General features: G+C 34.4%; 1 protein-coding gene across 17 annotated transcripts in view; it reads left to right on the top strand.

Moving 5' to 3' along the window:
- ZNF280D (zinc finger protein 280D) overlaps positions 1 to 9,275 on the top strand; it is a 51,911-nt gene extending 42,636 nt beyond the window's left edge. For 14 of the 17 annotated variants that reach the window (XM_075100274.1, XM_075100262.1, XM_075100267.1 and 11 more), the window contains 2 exons: positions 2,362 to 2,417; positions 7,435 to 9,275. In XM_075100274.1, the coding sequence (XP_074956375.1) occupies positions 2,362 to 2,417; positions 7,435 to 8,071 (693 nt within the window). In that variant the 3' untranslated portion in view covers positions 8,072 to 9,275. The remainder of the gene's footprint in view (positions 1 to 2,361; positions 2,418 to 7,434) is intronic. The other 3 variants (XR_012661682.1, XM_075100263.1, XM_075100268.1) reach the window with 1 other exon arrangement.
- Positions 9,276 to 12,152: the final 2,877 nt, after the last annotated feature.

Genomic DNA, 12,152 nt, shown 5'->3' on the forward strand with positions numbered 1-12,152 from the left:
AGTATGTCTGCCACACCCAAAGATATTTCCAGTTTGCAGTCAGTCTGTTTGGGCTGATTGGTATGCAAGGCTCCAGTGAGGGAGTGGTTTAGTTGCCTTATATGTCTTCATCTTCAGGGAACCTGGAAATTGACCTGAAATATAACCCAAGATCTGACTCTGGACTGTACTTTTTTGAGATTATTTTTTTTAATTTGTATTTCATTAAAGAGGAAAATCTCTGGAAGTGCCTCTTCAGGCCTGAATTTATTTTTAAAGGTATGTGTACAAATTTCCCCTGCTTTCTGCTGATCAGGGAGCTAAATGATCTCACAGTAAATCTTAATTTCTTTCAAAAATACCATCTTTGGAACCTGGTATTACAGAATTTTCTTCTGTAAGAAGTTGTCTTTCTGTTGCCCTCCAAAAAGGGCAATCTGTTACAGAAATCCCAGCCAGTAAGAGAGTGGGAGAAGTCCTCAGACCTAGTAAAGATTTTTCTTGTAACACTGCCTACTTTCCAAAACACAAAGGGGTTGGTGAGTTTGGTTTGGTTTTTTTGTTAACAGAAGCAATGATTTTGTAGAAATGTGAGAAGACTGTTCATCTTCGTTCAGCAGTGTTAAGCAAGATCCTTAAACACACACAGAGTAACATCTTTTCTTTCCATAGATTCCATTACGACTTCAGGTGTGTTTTCTCTTAGTTTTCCTTTTGTTTTTCATCCCATATTGTGTTTCAGCATTATAGAAGGTGTGGAATTTGCCTTTTTTTGCTCTACAAAATTGTGTTCCATAATATTGGCTTTCATTTAAAAATAAAGAAAAAAAGGCAACATGTCCTCCCAAACCAAACAAAACAACAAAAAAAAGATGGAGAATACAGACAGAATAGGCTACTTTGGTCTTAGCTGTCTGAGCTTCTGGCACATCTGAACCAAGACCTTTCAGAACAGTGAGCTGCTGTTCAGTGTGGTCTGGGCCATGTGGAACCTCAGTTTGGTTTGGGATTTTTTTTGTTTAGTTGTTTTTTTTCCAAGGTCCATGGAATGCCTGTTATTTTTCCGCAGCCAGGTGCTTGACATTTTGGCAGTGTATTGAAATACAGAGCAAAAGGTCAAAGGACAGACCCCCTAGGGTGCTGAAGAAAGAAAAATATAAATTGATGAATCAGGTGGTTTAAAAATGTAGCATTTAAAACTCAGATAAGTCCAGGAAATCTTGCTTTCCTGGTATTTCCAATGGGGGAGTATGGCCAGCCAGGCAGAGGAGTATGGTGGATAGGGAAGGAGGTTCTGTAGTAGGAAGTAGAGTGCAGTAATGTTAAGTTGGAAAGTGTTTCTTAGCATGGGTGATGTGTGTATGGGTTTTGTATGACAGAAATATAACAAAGGGTATTTTAGAAGATAGAAGAAGCTTAACTTTACCATAAAATTTTAAAATATTTGCTGCATAATTTAGCCTTGTTGAAACAAAATACACCACCTGTGTGGGGGAAGAAAATGCTATGCTACAAGTAGGTAATTTTGTTTATACAGTTTTAAATAAACCTCTTAAAGGTAGTGATACAAATAATCATTTAAAATATTTGTCTTTTTGTACAGTGACCTTTCTATTTTAAAATCAAATTAACTTACAGTTGTATTCAGGCAGAAAAAAAGTTTTATTTCTTAATTTTGTCACTTAAGCATTTACAGTTCCCTACATGAGAATAAGATTATATGAGCAAGATGCCCTGTAGCATAGGAGATGCTTTTAGAAGGCTGGTGTGGCACTTTCCAAATGGCAGTTTTCAGACACTTGCCTTTCTACTGTTCCAAAAAAGGAGGGGAGGGGGAGGAGATTGCCTTTGTTCATGTTGTTTAGAGTTAAAAAGTTATTTCATTGGGTAAGTTTTAATAGAGACTCAGTTTTCTTCTGTGACAAGCATTTTTTTTAAGAACCTTCCTTATACTTACACTTGATATAGTAACATCTGTAGGGCTAAAATGCTGTGTGATGCTTTAAAAAATATATACTGATCTCAGGTTTCTCTTACTTTTCCTTTTTTTTGGCTAGCAAAATGCAAGTTTAGTTTTGTGTTTTTTCCCCTCCAAATAAAAAGCTGTCCAGACTTAGTTTGCATCCTATTGAATAAAGCATAATTGAATTATATATATGAAAAAGGCTACAAGAGTTGCTTTAAAGTTTTGCTTGGTTTCTAGTAAGTTGGTTTTTTTGGGTTTTAATTGGGATACTATTTGCAGACATCTGTACTAAGATCCATGTTCAATCTCTGCTACATAGCTAATTTATGGGAATGTCTGTGAAATTATTTCTACACTTTTATATTGTAATCAGTTACTCATGAATGTAAAATAAAAAATATCATTAATTATTACAGAAAGTTTCAAGACCTAGTATATCTGAAGGAAAAACAGAAACACCAACTTTTGAAAGGTAAATACAATGATCAGCTGCATCTTTATCAGGTACACAAAATAACACATGCTGTGTTATTTCTCATGTAATTGAGCAAAAGTAATTAATATTTTCATAATGCGTATCTTCTGTGATAGAAAATTTTGGCTGGCAGTCAATGTACTTAAGACGTGGAATTTAGGTTTCAAGTGTCAAAACACACTCTTGGTAATGCTTAAACTACAAATTAGTCAAGATTCAAAAGACATTAAATAAACTATACAGATTGTTAAAAGAAGCATTTTTTTATAATATTGCATTTGAGGTAAAAGTATTACTTGGTGCACTTGGGAAACAATTTTAAAATACAATATAAAATGTTAATTCTTGAACATTCATTTAGGTTTTTGAAAATCTGTGTCATTTGCAGAAAGCATACTCAACCAAATTCTTAGGAAACAAAATGTGAAATTGTTGGGTAACTAACAATTATAGCTTTACACTTAGTGTGCAGAATTGTGGAATTTTTTATATCAGTCTGGGGAAATATTTGAAATCTTACACATTTCTTTTGGTGCATATTGTGGGCAGACTTATTTCATATAATTTACTTGTATTATTACTCCAGATCCCACAGCCTGAAATGTCTTATTCAATTTGGTGATCTTGCACAATTTTTGGTGCAGATTTACCATCTAAAAGCTTAGTCAAAACAGAATTGTAGTTATTTGTTACATATACATTTATAGTGCCTTAAAAAAAAGGCAAACTGCTTTCAGAGTCTCTCTGTAGGTTATTTTTCTTAGAAAAAGTTCTGCTTTATCTCTCTTTATTCTAGTCGTATGCAGTGTGGGCCAAACAATTTGAAATTCTACTTTCACTTAAAATGCTTGCATAAGAATTGACACTAAATGGTTTGGATATTAGAAGTTAACTCTGTCTTTAAGCTACGGATTAGTAAACAGTCACTAATTCTAATTGAATATGATATACTGCTCTCTCCTATCCTTGTGTTTAAGTACACAAAAATAATTTTAATATACAAACCTGTTCCGCATTTCCTGTTAACTTTGATACTTTGTGGGCTGTAAGACAGACATTTGGAGTATTATAGTTCTAGCACCAGAGATTCTCAGTCCTCAAACATTTTTCTCTGTTATTAAGCCAAGGTAGTTATATTGACATTAGCAAGTAATTAGTGCTGCAGTAGATCAGTAGATGAAAACAGTTGATTCTAAGAATCCTGTGTCTTCGCTGCACAGTGTTTCAGAGGTGTTACTTTAGGCCACGGTTGTGTTCTCTGGGCAGAACGACCATATACTGTGCACATTCAGAGCTGTGTGGAATGTCTGTAGTTGATTTGGAGCCTTGAGGACCCAGCTCCACTAGGAGTTGGAGCACTTGTGAGCCAGAGCTTCCAGTTGATTTTCCTCAACATGAAACCTAGTTTGCATACCCCAGGACTGCTCTGTAAATCCAACCAGTGTGTGCGAGCAATTAAGGAAGGTGCCTCGAAACCCTGGTGGTGTTTCACACACCAAACTGTTAATGTAAATGCAATGTTAATATAAAATACCAATATAAAATAATAAAATACTTCAAATAAGGTTAGTGACTATGTATGGCAAAGAACAGCAAAAAAATTTGAGGTAATAGTATTTTAAAACAACAAATATTCAGAGCCTAGTTTCTCCCAGCCTTGCTTGGCACCCAAATCTTATATTTTCTATCCAATGAGAAAAAGGAAAAAAAAAAAATCCCTTCTAGGCTTCTGTAGCTTGTAGTGGGTGTTTGTTTGAATCTCTGGGATTCAAAATTGTTGCTTATGCTACTCCCTTGAAGTAGGCTTATTCTAAAACCTCACTTCAATTAGATGACATGGCAGCTAGTTTGTTAGTATAGCCCATATTTGATAGTCTAGCCACAGTTTGTATCATGCTGTAGAAGATGGGTTCATTGTTTTCATTTATTAAACAGAAGTCAGATTTTACATCCTAACTGTTCACTGAAATCCTCCTTTCTATATAATACAGTTGTTAACATTTGCAAATTTTCTGGTATTTATGATGTCATAATTTTCAGTTTTCTTACCCTGTAACCAGTATTGTTTGCACATAGAGTAGTAAGAGGATGTTTCATTTCTAGTATTAGATGGAAGGCTATTCTTTTTCAACTACTGACTTACTACCAGAATGATTTCTTGAAATCCTGTGATTTTTCTTTTTATTGCAGGGTTTTAGTGTGCCACAATTGCTAGGTTTTGTTTATTCACCTGTAGTTCTTGGCAGAGGTGAATTATTTCACTGGAGAGCTGTTTTGTTGAAATGAACTCACTGTTGTGCTTAGCGATCTAAAAGGTCACTATTGTTTGTGGATAATTGTTATGGTGATTGTGCAAAAACTTGTTTAATTTTGTTTTTATACTCTATAAATGACTCATGGGAAAGTATGCAGATGAGAGACAGCATGTTTCTGCATGAGAAATGAAATTTTTTTTTCCCTTTTCTTCCCCACTTCCTCCACCTCTCTTACTGTGTTTTGCCAAAAATGAGTGAGAATGAGAGGCTGGGTTTAGATGAAGCTGGGATTTTGGTTACTGGAAGGTGAGGGAGATTGTGATGGATGCATTTTTTGTTAAGGGCAGTTTTGTCCTTTGAAGAGTTTCTTGGTGTGAATTGTGTGTGTGTACATGTATGTAATCCATCTGGGATTTCTGGTGTGAAAACACTGCTCTGTCTGCTAATGAGGCATTAGTAATTCTTTTTGCATATCTGTGTTCAAAACTTTCCACATAGAGCGTAATACTGTGCTTGCTAACTCTGCAGCTACACCTCACCTTCAGGTTGCTTGCTGAAAAGTAGTAGCTGAAGGTCATGTACATACACTCTTTCATAAAGAGTTGACTGGATTTTCATGTGAAAACAATTCTAAGTATATACTAGCATTCATACGGCTCCATATAGCTTAAGTGTTTCTCTGGAATAGATGAGGTAATTAGGAACAGTTATGGCAAGACCAGTTATGTCAGCCACAGCTGACTCGCAAACTGGGTGTTTGTGAGCATTGGCTTTTGTGTTGGAATTTAGTCTTGAGTTGTCCTCAAATATTACCCTTTTTCCCTTTTTTTTTTCTTTTAGAAGTTTGAGAGGAGAAGAACTTGGATAGAAGATTTGTTTGTATATTTGAGAATGTCATTTACTGGTATAGGTAGTCCAACAAACTTGTTCTGTTTGACACAAGTAGCAAATATAGGTTGTAACTTGGTAAAGAGGTTGGCCTATCTCTTGAGTTAATTCCTTGTTATGAGTGATAAATCGGTGTAACAGGATGAAAAGATTCTTATTACTACCTCAGTGACTGTTGAGATTTCACCACTCAAGGATTATCTCATCAGTCTCTTATCCCTACTCAAAATATTCCTCTGACTTAAATTTAAATTAGGAAATGGAATGTTCTTGGACTAGTTTATTTAAGTGAAGGTAAAACTCGGAAACAGATTTCTGAATGTTTGTAGGATGTAGCACCTTTTCCAGAAAAACCATTTTCTCTAGAATTCAATATCATTTAGCATATAGGCAAGTAATGTGACTTATTTTAAATTCCTGGATCAGTAGAACAACATGTGCAGACTTTCAGCTTGAACAAAATATATAATAAAAACATAGTAGCAGGAAATCGGTTATTCCTGGAACTGTCTTTTGCTTAGGTAATGTTAAAAGTGGTTTTACCAAAAAATTACTTCAAACCATTTTTAAAACTATTTGAAGAAATAAAGTACAAATGCATTTTGATCAATGGGTGATATAATCTCTCACATCTCTTGTCTGCATGTCACTGTTTAGACAGTATTTTCCATTTAAGTTTTAAATCTTAAAAGTTAATTTGGGCAATTTATTTGCTCCTAACTTCACTTCCTACATAGAATTTATATCTGAAATCAGACCAACTGTTGTTCTTCCATCTCCCCCCCTGCTTTATTTTGTCTGTCACCATCATCATTTTAGGTAATTTGAGCTGCTACTTATTCTGTAGAATTTTGAATGGGTTAGAAATTATATTAAACTTTTACCAAATGTAAATCTTCACAGCAAAAATTGAGTTCCATCAATGAAAGGATGGGAGAAGCTGGTGTTCCTGTAACAAATGAAGAGAAATATTAGCAAATAGTATTTCATATTTTGACTGTTGGAATGTAACATATGAGCAAATTGCATATAGCAATGTGACCAGACTATTTTATATTTTTATGGGTACAGATGGCATTTGAAGTCTACAGTTCAGTCTTTCTTTGGAGCACTCAGATTTATTTTTTTTCCCCTGCTCACCCTAAAGCAGTGCATGCAAGTGGCTTTATTGAAATAATACAAGGTTTAAACAGTTTGTCTACAAAGTTTATATGCTGTGGTTTAGATTTTATTATGTAGTAAGATTCTCATTTTCACTTGCATAATTCAGTACTGATCTATATTTCCTTTTTATAAACATACAGTTTTACTCTGAAAAGTGGTTGAAAATGCTACTTCACAATCCACTTTTCCAGTGAATCCAGATTTGTAGTTGCTCAACTAAATTTTAGATTTAAGTTAATTTATATTTCTGTCAGCTTTTCTCTCACTTTACTCTCATTAGTATTGCAGAGTCAATTTGACAGTATAAAGGTATGAACTGGCTTCTTTTTCTTTCACATCATCAACAAAAGTTACCAAGTAGTTGTATCTGCACCTGTGTCAAAAAGGCTATGCAGGTAGAGGAATTTAACATTGTATTTGGGTAAATACCATGTGTCATGCAAAGGGGACATCTTAACCTTCCTTTCTGGAGATGAAATGCAAGAACTAAAGAGTAGTAAATGACTGCTAAATACAAAACTGGGTTTGTAAATAAGTAAGAAAAATGCAGCTGTTAATTAGATCTAGCCCATCTTGCTATGAAAATTTGTGAGAAACACCAAATAGGAAATCCACAATACCACTTTCTGCGTGTCACTTGGCAGAGTACAGCCATGTGTTGCTTTATTTCATTTGTTATAAAAGTAACTTGTTTTGGTTTTTTCCAGCAAACAAGAGTGTGACTCTACAGATGAAACAAAAGAATGCAATAGAAATCAAATTAAAAAAGTTGCATCAGTTGAAAAGAATGAAGAAAGCTCATCATTATCAAATACAGACAATGTTCCTAGTTTGGAACTCCCTGACAACAGCTCAAAGAATTCTTTGCATGAGAAAGGAGAATGTTGTGATTCAGATAATGACAAGCAATTAGTAGAGGAGAAACAAAAATGTATTCTTGATAAAAGTGAGTTGAAAACTTGCCAAAGTTCAGATAACATTATATTGAATGAGCAGACTAAAGTATATAGCTTGGATGAAACTACACTTTCAGCAATGAACGCAAGGGACTTAAAACTAACATTGGGTGAAGATGTTATTTTTGAGCAGTTCTTGAGAAAAAGAGATGAACCTGAATCTGTTAGTTCAGACATTAGTGAACAAGGCAGTATTCATCTGGAGCCTTTGACTCCATCAGAGGTACTAGAGCATGAAGCTACTGAAATTCTTCAAAAAGGTAATGTTGCACCTTCATCAAAGAAAGCTGGACAGCTCTCTGAACAAACAGATGAGACTTCTAAAGAAGGCAGTCCCAACAGAATGGAAACAACTGTAAATAAGACAGGCGAAAATGAAGCAAGCTGAAATTATGTTAATTTTATTGTTTGTTAGGAACAATGATAAGAACACCATGGACCATTCCTGATGAGTGTGCTCATTGATGCCAATTATTAAAAGAAAAAAAGGGTAGGGGGAGAGGGAGGAGAGAGAGATGCTAAAGGGACGTTCTGCATATGAAGATAGCATGTGTGTGTATGTACAACTGAAGTAACTAAATTTACGAAAGGTAATGTTCAAATGTATCTTCCTGTCTTTTGGGTGTGATATATCTTATTAGATTGACATTTGAAAGGAGGAATAAATTCTAATTTTTGTAGTTAACTAGCCTGGGATAAGGTGATTTTTTTGCCAAGAAAATATTTTTTTAAATCCTTCAGTGTGAATATCATTTAACAGTGGAATTGAGTATTAATTCACTGCTGATGCTGAAATGGAGCACACTTGTAGTGATGGTTATTGGTCTGCTGGTAATTTGGGTAAACGTAACCCTTTGGACTTGGTGTCACATTCCTGTCTGTAAAAGCATGTAAACAGAATGATATGAATCTATGCACCTCTGTACAGGTGTAATCCTGCCAGGCTGTAAGCTTACCTTAATAAACTTTCAGTGAAAGTGGAATTATTACAATAAAAATATATATTTGTGGGGTTTTCAGTGTCCAGGCTGTGCAGAAATACTGAACACAATTGTATAAAGTAGAACATACTGCTGAAAGTACTGTAGCTGTTAGGCTTTTACCATTGTTTTAATAATTCTTAGCCGTAGACCTGTAGGAATGGTCTGTAAGTCACACCAAAGTATGGTTTAATGTAAAAACTGTTTTCAGCAAAAAGGAGGAAACCCCCAAACTGGAAACACAAACTGGCATGCATTCTGCCATTTTGCAGCTGCTACTGGCTAACTGTTACAAAAAGGACACAAGGGCATGTAAAGTAGAATTGTACAGTTCAATTTCTGGACTTTTTGTAGTCTAAACTGTGTACAGAAAGATGGCTGCTGGTTTTGGTTTGGTTTTTGGTTTGGTTTTTTTGTCTTCTAGTTAGCAGCTAGATGTAGGGACAGATACGATTAATGGTAGCTTGCTCTTATGACTTCACTGCTCCATTTGAAACATTCAGAATGTGCTTTTGACTTAGAGTTTTGTTTTTAATGAATGTTATATGTTTTGAACAGCTGTTAAAGCACTGCTGTAAATTATTACCTTTTGAGTAAATATTTGCAACAAAATTTTGTCTTTGTGCATAATTTTATGCTCAGCTTGAAACTTTGGGCATAGTTTTCCCACATTTTTAAAAAAGATTTAGTGACGCTTCCCAAAAACTATTTAATTTTAAAATTGTGAATTAATTTGAGATTTATGTGAGGTTTTTTGTTTGGCTGGGCTTTTTTTTTTACTTTTTTCTTTTCCTCTTAGTATTAAATGAGTAAGTGCCTACGCATAAACATATTTTTTGTAGCTGTGTATTGTGGTAAGATGTGCTAACTTTTCCAGATTATATAGAGATATTTTTCTGGGACATCAGCATGCAACTGAAGTCTCCTAGTGTCCTTCTAGGCTCAGCTGCTGAAGGAATCTAATCAGCAACAGTATTAAAATTTAGAGACCATCCAGCTTATTGCTGGAGCCTCTAAAGAAACCACATCAGTCTCAACATCTGAAAAATTGCTTCGAACTCTGAAGATTTGTATGACTTGAATTTTGAATTATGTCTTAGTTTTCATCCATGCAGGTTTAGAAGACTTTTAAATGAAAAGTGGAACAGTTTACATACTTACAGCTCTTCAAGATCTGCCACTTTAAGAACTTGAAATAACAAGGCACACGAAAAAGCTGAGAGCAATAATTTGCAGTATTCTTTTGTTCTTTAAAGGTTTTAAGTGAGATTGTTAACTCAAGTTATGATTAACCAGTCTGATGTCTTCATGCATGTACACGTGGAAGATGATAAAGTACAGCATCACAATGACGGTTTAAAGGACTTAATGAACTATGAAACTGGATGTGTATGTTACTGAAGGAGTTCCTGAATACATCTGCATTTAAACCCAGAGAAATCCCTGCAGTATTTTTAATCTCACTGATGATCTTCCATGCAAATTATATATTTTGAATAACACTCCTATATGTGGTGTTGGAAAAGATTAAGTTCAACTGGAACCAGTTGTATGATACTTGTAAATTCCTTACATTTGTCTTTTATTATGCAATTAAAATTTTTAAACATTTACCATTTAAATAATAAGAATTTGGAAGAATTTGGCCACATACTGTTGAGAAGAGTTGGAAAATAAAACTTGGATTAAAAAATTGCACATTTGGCAGGTGTGTGTATATATATTGTCAGATGCTTAATATGTAAAGCATTGTTTGCTCTAAAGCATGTAGAGAATGCTTATACAAAAGGTAATGTTAGGTATAAACCATCTAAATATCTAGTAGCCCTTCCAAAGGAAGAAGTGAGAGAGAACTAGATTGTTCTAGCAGGACCATCAGATAACCTTTACTTGCCTATTTAAAGCTATCACGAAAACAGTGGCATGGTATTTTTGTGAAGGAGAAAAACAAATTCAATACACTTTTTCCTATATGAAGTGGTTCACTTGCCTTCTAAACACTGTAGGAGACTGCATAATTATGAAGATTAATCTCTTATGTTATTTGGGAGGTTTTCTAGAGATAAGTTGAACTAGTTACTTTTGGCTGAAGTCACTCCAGAGATCAAGTTAGGTTGAATTCATTATGAGTTATTTGAATATAACTGCACATAACGCAGGGTTTTTCTTTGTTTCTGAGTCATTTAAAAGTTGGGTTGGTGGTTTTTTTTCCCATACAGCTGTCAGTATTTCTTATTCTGTGTCACCTCTCTTTTTGTACTTAGAAGATATTTTACCTCAAGTTTTCATTGCCTTACCAAAAACCAGCAACTCGAAGTTAATTCTTGTTATCTATATGAGAATCACCGTCTCCCCTCAGCTCAAGAGATTTATCATATTTGCTTGAATAATAATTTCAGATTGTTTATATAATGTTTATTTTTAAGGAAATCAAATGCTATGCATATGTTATCTTTATTATTTGGATTTAATGGAAAACTGTTATTATTAGCTTATGGTCAGTGAGTGTTTAGTCACTTGGAATTTCCTCAAGTGCAGCCAACATTGCAGTTTGCCTTGTGCAGTTTGGGAAAGAAACTGAACCTGCAGTTCAGTTTAACAGAATGGATGAGTAAACCCAGGGAAAAAAATCAGATCGAATCATAGCACATACTGAGTTCTAAGTATCGGGTGATGTATTTTAAACACAAACTATTTAATAACAAAACCATGTCCACTTTTTTCCCTGGAAATGAGGGGAGAATGAGAAGAACCCTTAGCCATAGGTGTTAAATAGTGTTCTGTGGTGTTTTACTGCCAGAAAGCATTAGTAATTGAAGGTTGGGGTAAGGAATCTTGAATAACCCTTGGTATTCTGCAAAACCTTAAATAAAAGATCTTGGCGCTTTTCTGCAGGCGCTGAGCATTGTTATTTATATGCTGGCATGTAGAAAGCAGTTACTTTTTTTAATGATGTAGAATACACTAATATTCTACCAAAGACTGTGGCTGTAGGCTGTCACAGTAGTGTTTTGTTAGACACTGTTTAGAAATTTTTGTCTAGGCCAAATCTTACACCTGATTGTTCTCTTTTTGTTTTCATTGGTGTTTGATTTTTTGAGGCTTGTAAGCTTATTTTGTCTAGTTGCATCCTGTATTTTTTTGATGTATGCTTAATATGCCTCTAATAAAAAAAGTTGGTATGTTTTATGATTACTTGAATTATTTTTTTTTAATAAAACCTTTACTCCAGTTTTAGTGTATCTCAGAAGGACAGTTCTTAGTTCTTAGACAAAGCCTGGCATGTTATCTCCTTTCAACATTACATTTTTATGCATAATTTTGACTCTGATTTTTCCCCATTAATTCAGTGCTAAAAAGGAAAGAAATATGACTGGTAGTTCATATTAGTTTACAGATACTATACAGAGTGTTCTTTGTTATATTCATTTGAGTTTTGGACCACTGTTCTAGCTCTAAGATCCTTAATTAAAATTTTATATTCATTTA

Source organism: Phalacrocorax aristotelis, chromosome 7 (genome assembly GCF_949628215.1).
Source record: "Phalacrocorax aristotelis chromosome 7, bGulAri2.1, whole genome shotgun sequence".
NCBI classification, from domain to species: domain Eukaryota; kingdom Metazoa; phylum Chordata; class Aves; order Suliformes; family Phalacrocoracidae; genus Phalacrocorax; species Phalacrocorax aristotelis.